Genomic DNA, 18,316 nt, shown 5'->3' with positions numbered 1-18,316 from the left:
CAGAACCCCTACATAATTACCAACCCCACCCGCCCGCTCACCCACTGCTAGGAACTGCCCCCCCAGAACACCTACATAATTACCAACCCCACCCGCCCGCTCACCCACCGCTAGGAACTGCCCCCCCAGAACACCTACATAATTACCAACCCCACCCGCCCGCTCACCCACCGCTAGGAACTGCCCCCCCAGAACACCTACATAATTACCAACCCCACCCGCCCGCTCACCCACCGCTAGGAACTGCCCCCCCAGAACACCTACATAATTACCAACCCCACCCGCCCGCTCACCCACTGCTAGGAACTGCCCCCCAGAACCCCTACATAATTACCAACCCCACCCGCCCACTCACCCACTGCTAGGAACTGCCCCCCAGAACCCCTACATAATTACCAACCCCACACGCTCACTCCCCCACCGCTAGGAACTGCCCCCCCAGAACACCTACATAATTACCAACCCCACCCGCCCGCTCACCCACCGCTAGGAACTGCCCCCCCCAGAACACCTACATAATTACCAACCCCACCCGCTCACTCCCCCACCGCTAGGAACTGCCCCCCCAGAACACCTACATAATTACCAACCCCACCCGCTCACTCCCCCACCGCTAGGAACTGCCCCCCCAGAACACCTACATAATTACCAACCCCACCCGCCCGCTCACCCACTGCTAGGAACTGCCCCCCCAGAACACCTACATAATTACCAACCCCACCCGCCCACTCCCCCACCGCTAGGAACTGCCCCCCCAGAACCTCTACATAATTACCAACCCCACCCGCCCACTCGCCCACTGCTAGGAACTGCCCCCCCCAGATCCCCTACATAATTACCAACCCCACCCGCTCACTCCCCCACCGCTAGGAACTGCCCCCCCAGAAACCCTACATAATTACCAACCCCACCCGCTCACTCCCCCACCGCTAGGAACTGCCCCCCCAGAACACCTACATAATTACCAACCACACCCGCCCGCTCACTCACTGCTAGGAACTGCCCCCCAGAACCCCTACATAATTACCAACCCCACCCGCTCACTCCCCCACCGCTAGGAACTGCCCCCCCAGAACCCCTACATAATTACCAACCCCACCCGCTCACTCCCCCACCACTAGGAACTGCCCCCCCAGAACACCTACATAATTACCAACCCCACCCGCCCGCTCACTCACTGCTAGGAACTGCCCCCCAGAACCCCTACATAATTACCAACCCCACCCGCTCACTCCCCCACCGCTAGGAACTGCCCCCCCAGAACCCCTACATAATTACCAACCCCACCCGCTCACTCCCCCACCGCTAGGAACTGCCCCCCCAGAACACCTACATAATTACCAACCCCACCCGCCAGCTCACTCACTGCTAGGAACTGCCCCCCAGAACCCCTACATAATTACCAACCCCACCCGCCCACTCCCCCACCGCTAGGAACTGCCCCCCCAGATCCCCTACATAATTACCAACCCCACCCGCCTGCTCACCCACTGCTAGGAACTGCCCCCCAGAACCCCTACATAATTACCAACCCCACCCGCCAGCTCACTCACTGCTAGGAACTGCCCCCCAGAACCCCTACATAATTACCAACCCCACCCGCCCACTGCTAGGAACTGCCCCCCCCAGATCCCCTACATAATTACCAACCCCACCCGCCCACTCGCCCACTGCTAGGAACTGCCCCCCCAGATCCCCTACATAATTACCAACCCCACCCGCCCACTCCCCCACCGCTAGGAACTGCCCCCCCAGATCCCCTACATAATTACCAACCCCACCCGCCCACTCCCCCACCGCTAGGAACTGCCCCCCCAGAACCCCTACATAATTACCAACCCCACCCGCCCACTCCCCCACCGCTAGGAACTGCCCCCCCAGATCCCCTACATAATTACCAACCCCACCCGCCCACTCACCCCACCGCTAGGAACTGCCCCCCCCAGAACACCCTACATAATTACCAACCCCACCCGCCCGCTCACCCACCGCTAGGAACTGCCCCCCCAGATCCCCCACATAATTACCAACCCCACCCACTCACTCACCCACTGCTAGGAACTGCCCCCCCAGAACCCCTACATAATTACCAACCCCACCCGCCCGCTCACCCACCGCTAGGAACTGCCCCCCCCAGAACCCCTACATAATTACCAACCCCACCCGCCCGCTCACCCACCGCTAGGAACTGCCCCCCCAGATCCCCCTACATAATTACCAACCCCACCCGCTCACTCACCCACCGCTAGGAACTGCCCCCCCAGAACCCCTACATAATTACCAACCCCACCCGCCCGCTCACCCACCGCTAGGAACTGCCCCCCCAGATCCCCCTACATAATTACCAACCCCACCCGCTCACTCACCCACCGCTAGGAACTGCCCCCCCCAGATCCCCTACATAATTACCAACCCCACCCGCTCGCTCACCCACCGCTAGGAACTGCCCCCCCAGATCCCCTACATAATTACCAACCCCACCCGCCCACCACTAGGAACTGCCCCCCCAGATCCCCTACATAATTACCAACCCCACCCGCCCGCTCACCCACCGCTAGGAACTGCCCCCCCAGATCCCCTACATAATTACCAACCCCACCCGCTCACTCACCCACTGCTAGGAACTGCCCCCCCCAGATCCCTACATAATTACCAACCCCACCCGCCCACCACTAGGAACTGCCCCCCCAGATCCCCTACATAATTACCAACCCCACCCGCCCGCTCACCCACCGCTAGGAACTGCCCCCCCCAGATCCCCTACATAATTACCAACCCCACCCGCCCACCACTAGGAACTGCCCCCCCAGATCCCCTACATAATTACCAACCCCACCTGCTCGCTCACCCACCGCTAGGAACTGCCCCCCCAGATCCCCTACATAATTACCAACCCCACCCGCCCCACCACTAGGAACTGCCCCCCCAGATCCCCTACATAATTACCAACCCCACCCGCCCGCTCACCCACCGCTAGGAACTGCCCCCCCAGATCCCCTACATAATTACCAACCCCACCCGCCCGCTCACCCACCGCTAGGAACTGCCCCCCCAGATCCCCTACATAATTACCAACCCCACCCGCCCGCTCACCCACCGCTAGGAACTGCCCCCCCAGATCCCCTACATAATTACCAACCCCACCCGCCCGCTCACCCACCGCTAGGAACTGCCCCCCCAGATCCCCTACATAATTACCAACCCCACCCGCTCACTCACCCACCGCTAGGAACTGCCCCCCCAGATCCCCTACATAATTACCAACCCCACCCGCCCGCTCACTGCTAGGAACCTGCCCCGCGTCTGTAAAGCGGGAGAGGCCCCAGAAGCCCTGCCCGGATGTTACCGTTTCGAAGTTGAGAAGCGAGTCGACAGCTTTGGACTTGGCTTCGTTGTCTCTGGTGTTCATGTCCCGCCGATACTTGGTCCTCCACTCTGTGATCAGGATGGTGAGGGCTGTAGGGGGCAGGGCAAGGGAACAGCAGTGAAAAGGATGGGAGTGCAGGTGGGCTGGGCCCCTGGGGTTCCTGGCTCTGCCTCTACCCCATACACTAGGGAGGGGGGGCCGGGCAATGCTCCGACGTTTTGCAAGCAAACAATGCTGGTGTGCAAGGTTTTAGAAGTGGTGAACCAATCTGTGCCCAGTGTCCTTAGAAACACCAATCTATTCTCCTTCCCTTGTGTGTGCAAAGGAGGACTTACTGAGGTACAAACTCATGCAGACGAAGATGATGAGGCCGAACCAGGCGTTGAACGCAGACGTGAAGTAAATTATTCCAATGATTATGTCGGCAATAGTGGGAAAAATACTGAAGACGATATAACTGGGAAATAAAAAAAAAAAAAGCTCAGTGAATATCTGACGGAGAGCCCCGAGCACCTGCTCCCCTCCCCCGACACCCACCCAGGGTCCTCCGCAGGTCGGAGGTCAGGGACTCCCATGGGGCTCACACAGCCCTGAAGACAGAGGGGCCAGGAGTGGGCTCAGCTCCCATGCATTCGGAACAGGTCCCACCGGTTCATGGCCTGGCATCGGCCATAGCTGACGTGTCGTATTACAAACCTGCTCATTAAACCAGCCACACAGTAACTGTGTGATTAACACGGGACTTCACCGATACCTTTCACTAGGAGGGTGTGCAGTCATTTTTTAATTTATTTTTTTTTTTTTAACCTTTTAGATCCTGCTCATTGAAGGAATTATTTCCTGATGCCCCTTTTACATATCTTAGTTAACAAGACCCAAATATGGTATAAAAAAATTTGCAAGTAATTAAAAGTATATGAAAGAATATTCCACTTGTGGAACGTTGGTACCTAAAAGGTTAATAGAAGGGTCCATCCCATTATACCTGATCAGGCTGCTGGTGCTAGTAATGTCTCTCTCTCCCTTTATGTGAGCAGGCTGTCGGTGCTAGTAATGTCTCTCTCCCTTTATGTGAGCGGGCTGTCGGTGCTAGTAATGTCTCTCTCCCTTTATGTGAGCGGGCTGTCGGTGCTAGTAATGTCTCTCTCCCTTTATGTGAGCGGGCTGTCTGTGCTAGTAATGTCTCTCTCTCCCTTTATGTGAGCGGGCTGTCGGTGCTAGTAATGTCTCTCTCTCCCTTTATGTGAGCGGGCTGTCGGTGCTAGTAATGTTTCTCTCCCTTTATGTGAGCGGGCTGTCGGTGCTAGTAATGTCTCTCTCCCTTTATGTGAGCGGGCTGTCGGTGCTAGTAATGTTTCTCTCCCTTTATGTGAGCGGGCTGTCGGTGCTAGTAATGTCTCTCTCTCTTTATGTGAGCGGGCTGTCGGTGCTAGTAATGTTTCTCTCTCCCTTTATGTAAGCGGGCTGTCGGTGCTAGTAATGTCTCTCTCTCTTTATGTGAGCGGGCTGTCGGTGCTAGTAATGTTTCTCTCTCCCTTTATGTGAGCGGGCTGTCGGTGCTAGTAATGTCTCTCTCCCTTTATGTGAGCGGGCTGTCGGTGCTAGTAATGTCTCTCTCCCTTTATGTGAGCGGGCTGTCTGTGCTAGTAATGTCTCTCTCTCTTTATGTGAGCGGGCTGTCGGCGCTAGTAATGTCTCTCTCTCCCTTTATGTGAGCGGGCTGTCGGCGCTAGTAATGTCTCTCTCTCCCTTTATGTGAGCGGGCTGTCGGTGCTAGTAATGTTTCTCTCTCCCTTTATGTGAGCGGGCTGTCGGTGCTAGTAATGTTTCTCTCTCCCTTTATGTGAGCGGGCTGTCGGTGCTAGTAATGTCTCTCTCTCCCTTTATGTGAGCGGGCTGTCGGTGCTAGTAATGTCTCTCTCTCCCTTTATGTGAGCAGGCTGTCGGTGCTAGTAATGTCTCTCTCTCTCTTTATGTGAGCGGGCTGTCGGTGCTAGTAATGTCTCTCTCTCTTTATGTGAGCGGGCTGTCGGTGCTAGTAATGTCTCTCTCTCTCTTTATGTGAGCGGGCTGTCGGTGCTAGTAATGTTTCTCTCTCCCTTTATGTGAGCGGGCTGTCGGTGCTAGTAATGTCTCTCTCTCTTTATGTGAGCGGGCTGTCGGTGCTAGTAATGTCTCTCTCTCCCTTTATGTGAGCGGGCTGTCGGTGCTAGTAATGTCTCTCTCTCCCTTTATGTGAGCGGGCTGTCGGTGCTAGTAATGTCTCTCTCTCCCTTTATGTGAGCGGGCTGTCGGTGCTAGTAATGTCTCTCTCTCTTTATGTGAGCGGGCTGTCGGTGCTAGTAATGTCTCTCTCTCTTTATGTGAGCGGGCTGTCCGTGCTAGTAATGTCTCTCTCTCTTTATGTGAGCGGGCTGTCGGTGCTAGTAATGTCTCCCTTTATGTGAGCGGGCTGTCGGTGCTAGTAATGTCTCTCTCTCTTTATGTGAGCGGGCTGTCTGTGCTAGTAATGTTTCTCTCCCTTTATGTGAGCGGGCTGTCGGTGCTAGTAATGTCTCTCTCTCCCTTTATGTGAGCGGGCTGTCAGTGCTAGTAATGTCTCTCTCTCTTTATGTGAGCGGGCTGTCGGTGCTAGTAATGTCTCCCTTTATGTGAGCGGGCTGTCGGTGCTAGTAATGTCTCTCTCTCTTTATGTGAGCGGGCTGTCGGTGCTAGTAATGTCTCTCTCTCTTTATGTGAGCGGGCTGTCGGTGCTAGTAATGTTTCTCTCTCCCTTTATGTGAGCGGGCTGTCGGTGCTAGTAATGTCTCGCCATTTATGTGAGCGGGCTGTCGGTGCTAGTAATGTCTCTCTCTCTTTATGTGAGCGGGCTGTCGGTGCTAGTAATGACTCTCGCCCTTTATGTGAGCGGGCTGTCGGTGCTAGTAATGTCTCTCTCTCTTTATGTGAGCGGGCTGTCGGTGCTAGTAATGTCTCTCTCCCTTTATGTGAGCGGGCTGTCGGTGCTAGTAATGTCTCTCTCTCTCTTTATGTGAGCGGGCTGTCGGTGCTAGTAATGTCTCTCTCCTTTTATGTGAGCGGGCTGTCGGTGCTAGTAATGTTTCTCTCTCCCTTTATGTGAGCGGGCTGTCGGTGCTAGTAATGTGTCTCTCTCTCTTTATGTGAGCGGGCTGTCGGTGCTAGTAATGTTTCTCTCTCCCTTTATGTGAGCGGGCTGTCGGTGCTAGTAATGTCTCTCTCTCTTTATGTGAGCGGGCTGTCGGTGCTAGTAATGTCTCCCTTTATGTGAGCGGGCTGTCGGTGCTAGTAATGTCTCTCTCTCTTTATGTGAGCGGGCTGTCGGTGCTAGTAATGTCTCTCTCTCTTTATGTGAGCGGGCTGTCGGTGCTAGTAATGTTTCTCTCCCTTTATGTGAGCGGGCTGTCGGTGCTAGTAATGTCTCTCTCTCTTTATGTGAGCGGGCTGTCGGTGCTAGTAATGTCTCTCGCCCTTTATGTGAGCGGGCTGTCGGTGCTAGTAATGTCTCTCTCTCTTTATGTGAGCGGGCTGTCGGTGCTAGTAATGTTTCTCTCTCCCTTTATGTGAGCGGGCTGTCGGTGCTAGTAATGTCTCTCTCCCTTTATGTGAGCGGGCTGTCGGTGCTAGTAATGTCTCTCTCCCTTTATGTGAGCGGGCTGTCGGTGCTAGTAATGTCTCTCTCTCTCTTTATGTGAGCGGGCTGTCGGTGCTAGTAATGTCTCTCTCCTTTTATGTGAGCGGGCTGTCGGTGCTAGTAATGTCTCTCTCTCTTTATGTGAGCGGGCTGTCGGTGCTAGTAATGTCTCTCTCTCTTTATGTGAGCGGGCTGGCGGTGCTAGTAATGTCTCTCTCCCTTTATGTGAGCGGGCTGTCGGTGCTAGTAATGTCTCTCGCCCTTTATGTGAGCGGGCTGTCGGTGCTAGTAATGTCTCTCTCCCTTTATGTGAGCGGGCTGTCGGTGCTAGTAATGTCTCTCTCTCCCTTTATGTGAGCGGGCTGTCGGTGCTAGTAATGTCTCTCTCCCTTTATGTGAGCGGGCTGTCGGTGCTAGTAATGTCTCTCGCCCTTTATGTGAGCGGGCTGTCGGTGCTAGTAATGTGTCTCTCTCTCTTTATGTGAGCGGGCTCTCGGTGCTAGTAATGTCTCTCGCCCTTTATGTGAGCGGGCTGTCGGTGCTAGTAATGTCTCTCTCTCTTTATGTGAGCGGGCTGTCGGTGCTAGTAATGTCTCTCGCCCTTTATGTGAGCGGGCTGGCGGTGCTAGTAATGACTCTCGCCCTTTATGTGAGCGGGCTGTCGGTGCTAGTAATGTCTCTCTCTCTTTATGTGAGCGGGCTGTCGGTGCTAGTAATGTCTCCCTTTATGTGAGCGGGCTGTCGGTGCTAGTAATGTCTCTCTCCCTTTATGTGAGCAGCCTTTTGGCGCTACCGGTGCCTCCTCTCTTACCTAAGCAGGCTGTTAATGCTGCTGGTGCCCCTGTCCACACTACGCAGTACTTCTCCCGTCTTGCGCCCCAAGTGCCAGCGCAGGGACAGGGCATGGAGATGTGCAAAGAGCCGGATCTGAACCTCCCGGTTTGTGTACTGCTGGACCCGAATCCACAGGAAGGTTCGCAGGTTACTCACGAAGCCAGTGGAGCCTGAAGAGAGAAGGGGGAAGCAAATGGGGCTAGTGACGTGCAAGCCAGAGAAAGGGGACACACGAGGCTAGTAAAGGAAAACTGGTTCTTACTACAGGAAAGAAAATTAACAGGTACCACAGATCAGTCCAGACTCCTGCTTTTGCCTCCCTGCCAGTAGATGGAGACAGAGAAAGTTTTACTGACATTTACTGACAGGTGACCTAACGTGTCAGCTGTAGTCAAAGAAACATAGAAATATGGCAGAAAAGGACCAGAGGTCCCTCCAGTCTGCCCAGCAAGCTCCCCCATCTTCCGCGCCGTGCAGGTTACCCCCATGTATCAGTCAGGGCTGCTTGACGTGCTTTGGTTATGGACTTGGCAGTAGAAGCCGTCCTGTGTTTTTTTTCTTTAGGTATGAGGATGAGTTCCCCAGACTGTAAAAAAGTCATGACTCATGTTGGTTGTCTCTGAATCCACATTCCTCTTTCTTTCCACCCCCATCCTTTGAAGCGGAGGGCGATGTTGCAGTTGCCTCAAAAGCATCAAGGCTTATTGGCTAAGGGTACTGACCCCATGCCTTCTGTTAAGGGTAGTAATTGCTGCTCTGTGCAGGTTATCAGTTCCGCAGACCGTAAAAGTCGGAGCCCTCAATGGTTCCCTTCTAAATCCAATTCCCCTTTTCCCCTGCCGCTGAAGCAGAGAGCAATGTTGGAGTTGCATCAAAAGTAGCGAGACTTAGTAACCGATGCACCAACAAGTTACCCCCATGCATGCTGTCTTCGTTTCCTTTAAGACTTTGTCCATAGAAGCAGTCCTGTGCTTTTTCCCTTATGTCCGCGTAACAGTATCCCAGATCATGGAAATCGGGGCCCTTGGCTGTCATCTGAATCCAATTCCTCTTTTCCCCCTGCCATCTAAGCATGGAGAAATGTTGCAGTTGTAAGCCTCAAAGCATATTCGTTAAGGATAGTAATCTCCATGCCTTCTGCTATGGGTAGTAACTGCCATACCAGTAAGTTACCACCCTGCACTCTTATCTCATTTCCGTCCTCTAGCCTGTAGCGATCCACAGTGCTTATCCCATGCCCCTTTGACTTCGCTGACTATTTTATTTATTTATTTATTTAAATGGTTTTCTATACCGAAATTTAGCTATCTGCCTTCACTTCTTCACCACCTCCTCCAGAAGGGCCTTCCAGGCCTCCAACACCTTCTCCGTGAAGAAATATTTCCTGATGTTGGTTCTGGATCATCCCCCATAGAGTTTCATTTCATAACCCCTAGTTCTACTGATTTCTATCCAACGGAAAACGTTTGAAGTCCATACATCATTGAAACCTTTTAGGTATCTGAAGGTCTGTATCCTATCTCCCCTGCACCTCCTCTCCTCATAGATCTTCTGATACAGACCCCACACAACTTTTTTGTTGCCCTTCTCTGGTCCGCCTCCATTCTGTCTCTATCCTTTTTGAGAAACAAGCTCCAGCATTAAACACAATACTGCAGGTGAGACAACACCAAAGACCTGTACAATGGAATTATCACCTTTTTCTACTGGTTATTCCTCTCACTAGGTAGCCCAGCATTCTTCTGGCTTTAGCTATTGCCTTGTCACATTGCTTCGCCATCTTTATGTTTTATCTGTTTTTATTGAGTGATACATGTAGGAAACAGCTTACAAACCACAACGCTGAAGGACAACACAGAACTGATGAAGAGAAAAACATCATATACAATAACAGCACCAATATACCGTCATGTAATCACTTTTTATACAAGTATGGATCCCACCACCCTCCCTTCCTTAAGACTACGTCCAACATTCAGGGAGTGAGTGACCCTAGATCCAGGGGGGGGCATTGTTCCTTTGCGTCCCTGGATCACGATGCATATTCAGCTTAATGTAACAGCTGCTATACCCCCACCCCCAAGACGTCTATACCCCAACATCGCCACTTCCGCTGAAGCCTCAGTGACATCCATAGCAGCTAATTATTACTGCTGAATTCTACATCCTCTCTCATCCAACAACTTCTGCTGGAGAGTCATCTCTAGAGATGGGTTTTGGACGTACCCTAACATCACCACTTCCACTGAAACCTTCAGTGACGTCCACAGCAGCTCAATCCATTGCTACTGATATCATCAATAACACTCTGCAAGATTCTTCCAAATCTCAAGATCCACCTGTCCTCAATGCAGAAGACGACTTAGAAATTAAGATCAAAGAGATTCTGGATACACCACGCTGTCTCTTTCCCGGACCAATCACCTTGAGCCGACTGCTGCTGACAAACAGCTCCACAACCAGAGAGACTGGCATCGGTAGTAACTACCACCCAATCCAGAACTTCGAGGTCCACACCCCGAACGAGACTGGAATTTAGAAGCCACCAGGAAAGGCTCTCCCACGCGACACAATCGAGTGGCAAAGGAATCTGAAACTCCTTCAAGACCGGGTTCCACCGAGCCAAAAGGGCCCTTTGTAATGGTCTCATATGAGCAAACACCCACGGCACCAAATCCAAGGTTGAAGCCATAGAGCCCAGAACTTGCAAATAATCCCAGACCTTGGCCATTGGTAACCGAAATAAGTGCCAAATCTGCCCCTGAAGTTTCAGAACACACTCCTCTGTGAGATACACTTTGCCTACTAGAGTGTTGTACCGAGCTCCCAGATACTCCAGAGACTGCATCGGCAACAGATGACTCTTCGTCAAATTCACAACCCAGTCGAGTGACTGGAGAATGCCGATAACCTTCTGAACTGATTGATGACAAAGAATCTCCAACTTCACCCTGATAAGCCAGTCGTCCAGACAAGGATGCACCAGAACACCTCCCTGATGGAGAGCCACTGCCACTGCCATCACCACCATCACCTTGGTGAAGGTGTGTAGCGCCGTGGCCGACCTGAAAGGAAGGGCCTGAAACTGAAAATACTGACCCAGAATCAAAATCACAGAAAACACTGCAAGTCTGGATGAATGGGAATGTGTAGATATGCTTCAGTTAGATCCAGAGATGCCAGAAACTCTCCCTTGCGAACCACTGTTATCACCAACCTTAGGGTCTCCATCCGAAAACGCGGAACCTTGAGCGCTGCATTTACCTTTTTTAAATCGAGAATCAGCTGGAAAATGCCTTCCATCTTTGGGACTGTGAAGTAACTGGAATATCTTCCCACGCCTGGATCCTCGCGGGGAACAGGAATCACAGCTCCCTGTTGGCGCATATGGTCCAGCGTCTCCTGAACCGCTACCTGTTTATCTAAAGAATCTCAAGGGGAAAGTAGAAACAAGTCGCGGACGGGAAGAGCAAATTCTAAAGCGTAGCCATCTTTTACCACACTGAGAACCCACTGGTCTTGAGTAATCTTGGCCCACTCCTCGTAACACCGCTCAAGGTGACTTCCTATAATAGGAACGACAGAGTGGACAAGCCTCTCTACATTAAGAGGACTGAACTGTGGTTACACTACCACCAGCAACACCCCGGAAAGGTCTTTGAGCACCCCAAAAGGACGGACCCCGAAGTGAAAATTGCCTTTGTGGACCTGGTGCTGCTCTTGCCAGACAAACCTTCTATCACCCCGAAAACAGGAACACACCTGAAAAAATCTCTTGCCCTTAGGCTTATCCTCTGGCAACCTAAGGACCTTACTGTCACCCAGATCCTGCATCAACTGCTCGAGGTCCTCACCAAACAAGAGCCAACCCTTAAAAGGCAGCAAGCCTAACTGTGACTTGAAGGACGTGTCCGCCGACCAGTTACGCAGCCACAGCAACCTTTTGGCGGAAACCGCAGACACCATAATCCGAGACAAAGTACAAACCAAGTCATAAAGAGCATCTGCACCGTATGAAACTGCCGCCTCAACACGCTTGGCCCTGTCCGCCTCCTCGCTTGACTTCGGCAGGCTTTCTTCCATCTGCTGCACCCAGCGCAGACAAGCACACTGCATAAAACTGGTACAAATAGCAGCACGCAAACCCAGAGCCAGAACCTCGAAAATCCTCTTGAGGTGTACTTCCAATTTATGATCCTGCATGTCCTTCAACGCCGCGGATCCTACCACTGGGATAGTTGTCTTTTTGATAACCGCCGAAACCGCAGCATTGACCTTAGGAAGGGCAAAAAGCTCCAACGTTTGTTCCGGCAATGGATAAAGCTTCACCATAGCCCTTCTCACCTTTAAGCCGGAATCGGGAGTTCCCCACTTTCTTTCCACCAGCTTCCTCACTGACTTGTCCTATGGGAAGGCCGTCAGGGGACCCTGCAGCCCATCCAGGACCGGATCTGCACCCTCCATATCAGAGTCCGCCTAGGGAATTTTGACCCCAAGCACCTGAGTAGCCTGAGGAATTAAAGCAACTAGCTCCTCCTTCCTGAAAAGATGGACCACCTTTGGGTCATCCCCTTGACCCACACTTCCAGCCACTGGATCTACCGGTAAGTCAAAAACAGGAGGCTCCCCTGTCCCCACTGGACCATCGTCAGAACCCTACGACTCATCCCCACCTGGTCCTGATCCTGAAGCAGGACCCAACAATCTCTGGACAGGGGAAATACATTTTCTAATAGAACAATCCTGCCTCAGCCCTACAGCACCCCTCCGATGGATGAGACCGAGAATCCATACAAGAACAATCTGCCTGCTGTTTGGCAAGATAAGCCTCATGCAGCAGTAACACAAAGTCTGCTGAAAACGGTCTTGATGTCCCAGTCCCAGCTGGAAAGGATCCAAGAACTGGCAGCATGGGGACCTCTTCCCCCTCTGAGCCCCCGGTTCTCCTCAGAAGCAGAACAGACTGGAGACAACCGCGGGTGAACACCCCCTCCCCCCTTAACAGCGTGGGAATGGCCAAACGCACATTCAAAATGGCTGCCATTCCCGCACTGAGCGGGAAGGGATCATCACCCGGCGCAAAACCCGAAGTGATGCAGAAGCGGGGGCCCTCCGTTGCTTTTTCGCGCCTGCTTGGCCATTGGACGAGCCCTCATCGCCCGCCAAACATCCGGCACACAAACCGAGCCGGTTGAGACGCAGCATGCTGACCCGTGGCCCATTGCGATTGCGGGGAAACCTACCTCAGAGCACAGGAACAGCCACCAAAAATAAGCACCCCAGCCGCTAAAACCCAATGAGGAGGAAGTCGCCCGCACAGCAGAGCTGGGCTACTGCCTGAAACTCGTCCTTTTTTTTAAACTTTATTCAACTTCCAAAGCTGGAAAACAGAGGCTTCAAAAAAGAATAGACTGCCTCGGAAGAAAAGAATATCCCGAGCCTGCAGCCACCTCAGCGGCCTCGTGATGGGGAGGGATCTGGACCTCCAGAATTACACCCCACGGAAGAAAGGAGCGAGTATTCAAAAGGGTCACCAACCCCCTGCTTGTCCACCTCAACCTGACAGGGAAGGAACCCCTAAGACCCAAAAACCTCCTGGGAGGAAGGCTCATAAATCCAAAACAGTCTTCTGACTCCTCGTAGAAGAGGGAGAGATGTCCTCCTATCCTGAGAACCGAAGAGTGGACCGGCAACGTTTCATTGGGTAGATGTAGCAGAAGCTCCGTGCGCAGAGGAGTTCCGAGCCGGTCTCCGGCCTCGAAAGGAATGAGACCTGGACTGCGACCACGAAGAGGGAGTCCTGTGAGGCACCGGTCTAGTCTGACGACAACGCCGTTGGCCTCTGAACCGGGGTCGCGTAGTGACGATCTTCCGGCAATTTATGCACCTTATTCTCTCCAAGCATTTAATGATCTGGTCCAATTCGTCTGGGGCGAATTGGACCAGTTTGTGCATTAAATTGGACCAGTTTGTGCAGTTTGTGCATTAAAATCACAAACGTAGAAGAAAAGAACATAAGAACATGTCTCGTTAAGGCTCCCCTGGGGAAGGGGCCGCATCGGGAGGAGAAGCAGGCTCTAGGTCAGCTGGTTGCACAGGGCTTAAATTTGGTGTAATAAAAGTACAAAATAAGTAGTAAAATAAGAAGTCCCTTCCCCCATCTGGCCAAGAAACAGGTGCAGCAGGCTGGTTCTCCACATGTGGATACAAAATGGCATCGGGAGGGAGGGGGGGGGGTGAGGAGTTGCCACAGGAACGGCAAAGTCCTTCTGTGCCTGGCTGCTGCGAGCGAGAGAGAGAGAAAACTGCTCTCCACTCCTTCCCCCGTAAGCTGCCGGTCCTTGTACAGGGTACTGATTAATAAAAAGTAAAAACCTTTCCTCCTTTTCCTTTTTCTTTTCCCCTCCAGACAGCCTAAAGTGACAAAGGGATTTTACCTCTATGATGAGAGACCTGAAGTATGAGACTTCTCAGGGATGTTAAAGTGACAGAGGAATTTTACTTCTCTGATGAGAGACCTGAGGTATGAGGCTTCTCAGGGATGTTAAAGTGACAGAGGGATTTTACTTCTCTGACAATGAGAGACATGAGGTATGAGACATCTCAGGGATGTTAAAGTGACAGAGGGATTTTACTTCTCTGATGAGAGACCTGAGGTATGAGGCTTCTCAGGGATGTTAAAGTGACAGAGGAATTTTACTTCTCTAACAATGAGAGACCTGAGGTATGAGACATCTCAGGGATGTTAAAGTGACAGAGGGATTTTACCTCTATGATGAGAGACCTGAAGTATGAGACTTCTCAGGGATGTTAAAGTGACAGAGGAATTTTACTTCTCTGATGAGAGACCTGAGGTATGAGGCTTCTCAGGGATGTTAAAGTGACAGAGGGATTTTACCTCTATGATGAGAGACCTGAAGTATGAGACTTCTCAGGGATGTTAAAGTGACAGAGGAATTTTACTTCTCTGATGAGAGACCTGAGGTATGAGGCTTCTCAGGGATGTTAAAGTGACAAAGGGATTTTACTTCTCTGATGAGAGACCTGAGGTATGAGGCTTCTCAGGGATGTTAAAGTGACAGAGGAATTTTACTTCTCTGATGAGAGACCTGAGGTATGAGGCTTCTCAGGGATGTTAAAGTGACAGAGGAATTTTACTTCTCTGATGAGAGACCTGAGGTATGAGGCTTCTCAGGGATGTTAAAGTGACAGAGGAATTTTACTTCTCTGATGAGAGACCTGAGGAATGAGACTTCTCAGGGATGTTAAAGTGACAAGAGGAATTTTACTTCTCTGATGAGAGACCTGAGGTATGAGGCTTCTCAGGGATGTTAAAGTGACAGAGGGATTTTACTTCTCTGACAATGAGAGACATGAGGTATGAGACATCTCAGGGATGTTAAAGTGACAAGAGGAATTTTACTTCTCTGATGAGAGACCTGAGGTATGAGGCTTCTCAGGGATGTTAAAGTGACAGAGGAATTTTACTTCTCTGATGAGACCCCTGAGGAATGAGGCTTCTCAGGGATGTTAAAGTGACAGAGGAATTTTACCTCTATGATGAGAGACCTGAAGAATGAGACTTCTCAGGGATGTTAAAGTGACAGAGGAATTTTACTTCTCTGATGAGAGACCTGAGGTATGAGGCTTCTCAGGGATGTTAAAGTGACAGAGGGATTTTACTTCTCTGACAATGAGAGACATGAGGTATGAGACATCTCAGGGATGTTAAAGTGACAGAGGGATTTTACTTCTCTGATGAGAGACCTGAGGTATGAGGCTTCTCAGGGATGTTAAAGTGACAGAGGAATTTTACTTCTCTAACAATGAGAGACCTGAGGTATGAGACATCTCAGGGATGTTAAAGTGACAGAGGGATTTTACCTCTATGATGAGAGACCTGAAGTATGAGACTTCTCAGGGATGTTAAAGTGACAGAGGAATTTTACTTCTCTGATGAGAGACCTGAGGTATGAGGCTTCTCAGGGATGTTAAAGTGACAGAGGGATTTTACCTCTATGATGAGAGACCTGAAGTATGAGACTTCTCAGGGATGTTAAAGTGACAGAGGAATTTTACTTCTCTGATGAGAGACCTGAGGTATGAGGCTTCTCAGGGATGTTAAAGTGACAGAGGGATTTTACTTCTCTGACAATGAGAGACATGAGGTATGAGACATCTCAGGGATGTTAAAGTGACAAGAGGAATTTTACTTCTCTGATGAGAGACCTGAGGTATGAGGCTTCTCAGGGATGTTAAAGTGACAGAGGAATTTTACTTCTCTGATGAGACCCCTGAGGAATGAGGCTTCTCAGGGATGTTAAAGTGACAGAGGAATTTTACCTCTATGATGAGAGACCTGAAGTATGAGACTTCTCAGGGATGTTAAAGTGACAGAAGGATTTTACTTCTCTGATGAGACCCCTGAGGTATGAGGCTTCTCAGGGATGTTAAAGTGACAGAGGGATTTTACTTCTCTGATGAGAGACCTGAGGTATGAGACATCTCAGGGATGTTAAAGTGACAGAGGGATTTTACTTCTCTGATGAGAGACCTGAGGTATGAGGCTTCTCAGGGATGTTAAAGTGACAGAGGGATTTTACTTCTCTGATGAGAGACCTGAGGTATGAGGCTTCTCAGGGATGTTAAAGTGACAGAGGGATTTTACTTCTCTAACAATGAGAGACATGAGGTATGAGACATCTCAGGGATGTTAAAGTGACAAGAGGAATTTTACTTCTCTGATGAGAGACCTGAGGTATGAGGCTTCTCAGGGATGTTAAAGTGACAGAGGGATTTTACTTCTCTGATGAGACCCCTGAGGAATGAGGCTTCTCAGGGATGTTAAAGTGACAGAGGGATTTTACTTCTCTGACAATGAGAGACATGAGGTATGAGACATCTCAGGGATGTTAAAGTGACAGAGGAATTTTACTTCTCTGATGAGAGACCTGAGGTATGAGGCTTCTCAGGGATGTTAAAGTGACAGAGGGATTTTACTTCTCTGATGAGAGACCTGAGGTATGAGGCTTCTCAGGGATGTTAAAGTGACAGAGGGATTTTACTTCTCTGATGAGACCCCTGAGGAATGAGGCTTCTCAGGGATGTTAAAGTGACAGAGGGATTTTACTTCTCTGACAATGAGAGACATGAGGTATGAGACATCTCAGGGATGTTAAAGTGACAGAGGGATTTTACTTCTCTGATGAGAGACCTGAGGTATGAGGCTTCTCAGGGATGTTAAAGTGACAGAGGGATTTTACTTCTCTGATGAGAGACCTGAGGTATGAGGCTTCTCAGGGATGTGAAAGTGACAGAGGGATTTTACTTCTCTGATAAAGAGACCTGAGGTATGAGACTTCTCAGGGATATTAAAGTGACAGAGGGATTTTATTTCTCTGATGAGACCCCTGAGGTATGGAGCTTCTATGGGGTCTCCACAGGGAAGGGACTGGACCACCCCTCCCCCTGCACCCAGCTCCTCACAGGAACAAGAAATTCAGCGCTGCTATCTGTCAGAAACGACCCGCTCTCCCGTTCAGTCAGAGGAATGGCGCGTCTCTGCAACTGTTAGGCTGCACCGAGGAAGAAACAGCATCTCAGGGCAGCAGGAGGTCGTGGGGGAGAGGTTGGACCACCAACATTCACCCCTAAGGCAGCTGAAATACTGGCTGTAAGAAATAAGTAAACACTTACCCCAAAAACAACAGAATAACATAAGACGGAATGTACAAGACAGACCTGTCCCTGAAAATAAAGTTCTGCCTGCTGAACACGGAGGCTTTTTTTTTTTTTAACTTTATAACTATGATCCATCCAAGGAAAGAATTAGAGGAAAACAAAGAATAAAGAAATTCTGTAAACTATCCTCTAAACGAACTGGGGAACCGAAGGTGCAACTGCCATCTGCTGGAGTCAGAGAAATACTGAAGGTTTACAGAGGGTGCACCAGTTATCAGGGACCGCCCTCTCAGTTTTTGCTCTGACTCCATCTGCTGGAAGGGGGACATAACCCACGGTCTGGACTGATCCTAGTACGTACAGGGAACTGCAGGTTTCGTCTTCTGGAGACAGAGAAAGACTGAGGGACTGCGGGTGGCACACCGGGTTATGTACAGTGTCAGTGAAACTTTCTCTGTCTCCATCTGCTGGCAGGGATGCAAAACCCAGGAGTCTGGACTGATCTGGGTGCCTACCGGAACATGCGAGCCAGGGAGAGGGAGGCAAACGGAGCTAGCGATGTGCAAGTCAGAGATAAGGAAGGCGACAATCATCCCATACTGTCAAGTAATTTACGAAGTGATGCGTTTCGTGTACAATCACCATCTGCATCCACACTATGGTACACGTTTATAACATGACAGGTTACGCTGTCTCCGAGTGTTTTATACACATCGTACAGTGATATAACTTCTCAGAGAGCAGTACAATATTTCCCATCTGTGGCGAGCACTCTGACCCCT

The 18,316-nt window shown here is 50.8% G+C and overlaps 1 protein-coding gene across 1 annotated transcript in view; it reads right to left on the bottom strand.

Annotated features, from left to right (window-relative positions):
• Positions 1 to 18,316, bottom strand: part of ABCB6 (ATP binding cassette subfamily B member 6 (Langereis blood group)) — a 206,922-nt gene that overhangs the window by 155,790 nt on the left and 32,816 nt on the right. Inside the window, exons 6-8 of the mRNA XM_029605015.1 lie at positions 7,831 to 8,023; positions 3,703 to 3,824; positions 3,347 to 3,456 (exon numbers count right to left, since the gene is read on the bottom strand). Coding sequence (XP_029460875.1) covers positions 3,347 to 3,456; positions 3,703 to 3,824; positions 7,831 to 8,023 — 425 coding nt within the window. The remainder of the gene's footprint in view (positions 1 to 3,346; positions 3,457 to 3,702; positions 3,825 to 7,830; positions 8,024 to 18,316) is intronic.

The sequence above is a fragment of the Rhinatrema bivittatum genome, chromosome 6 (assembly GCF_901001135.1).
Source record: "Rhinatrema bivittatum chromosome 6, aRhiBiv1.1, whole genome shotgun sequence".
NCBI lineage: Eukaryota > Metazoa > Chordata > Amphibia > Gymnophiona > Rhinatrematidae > Rhinatrema > Rhinatrema bivittatum.
The sequence above is the reverse complement of the archived record's forward strand: the minus strand, read 5'-3'. Positions and strand labels throughout refer to the sequence as shown.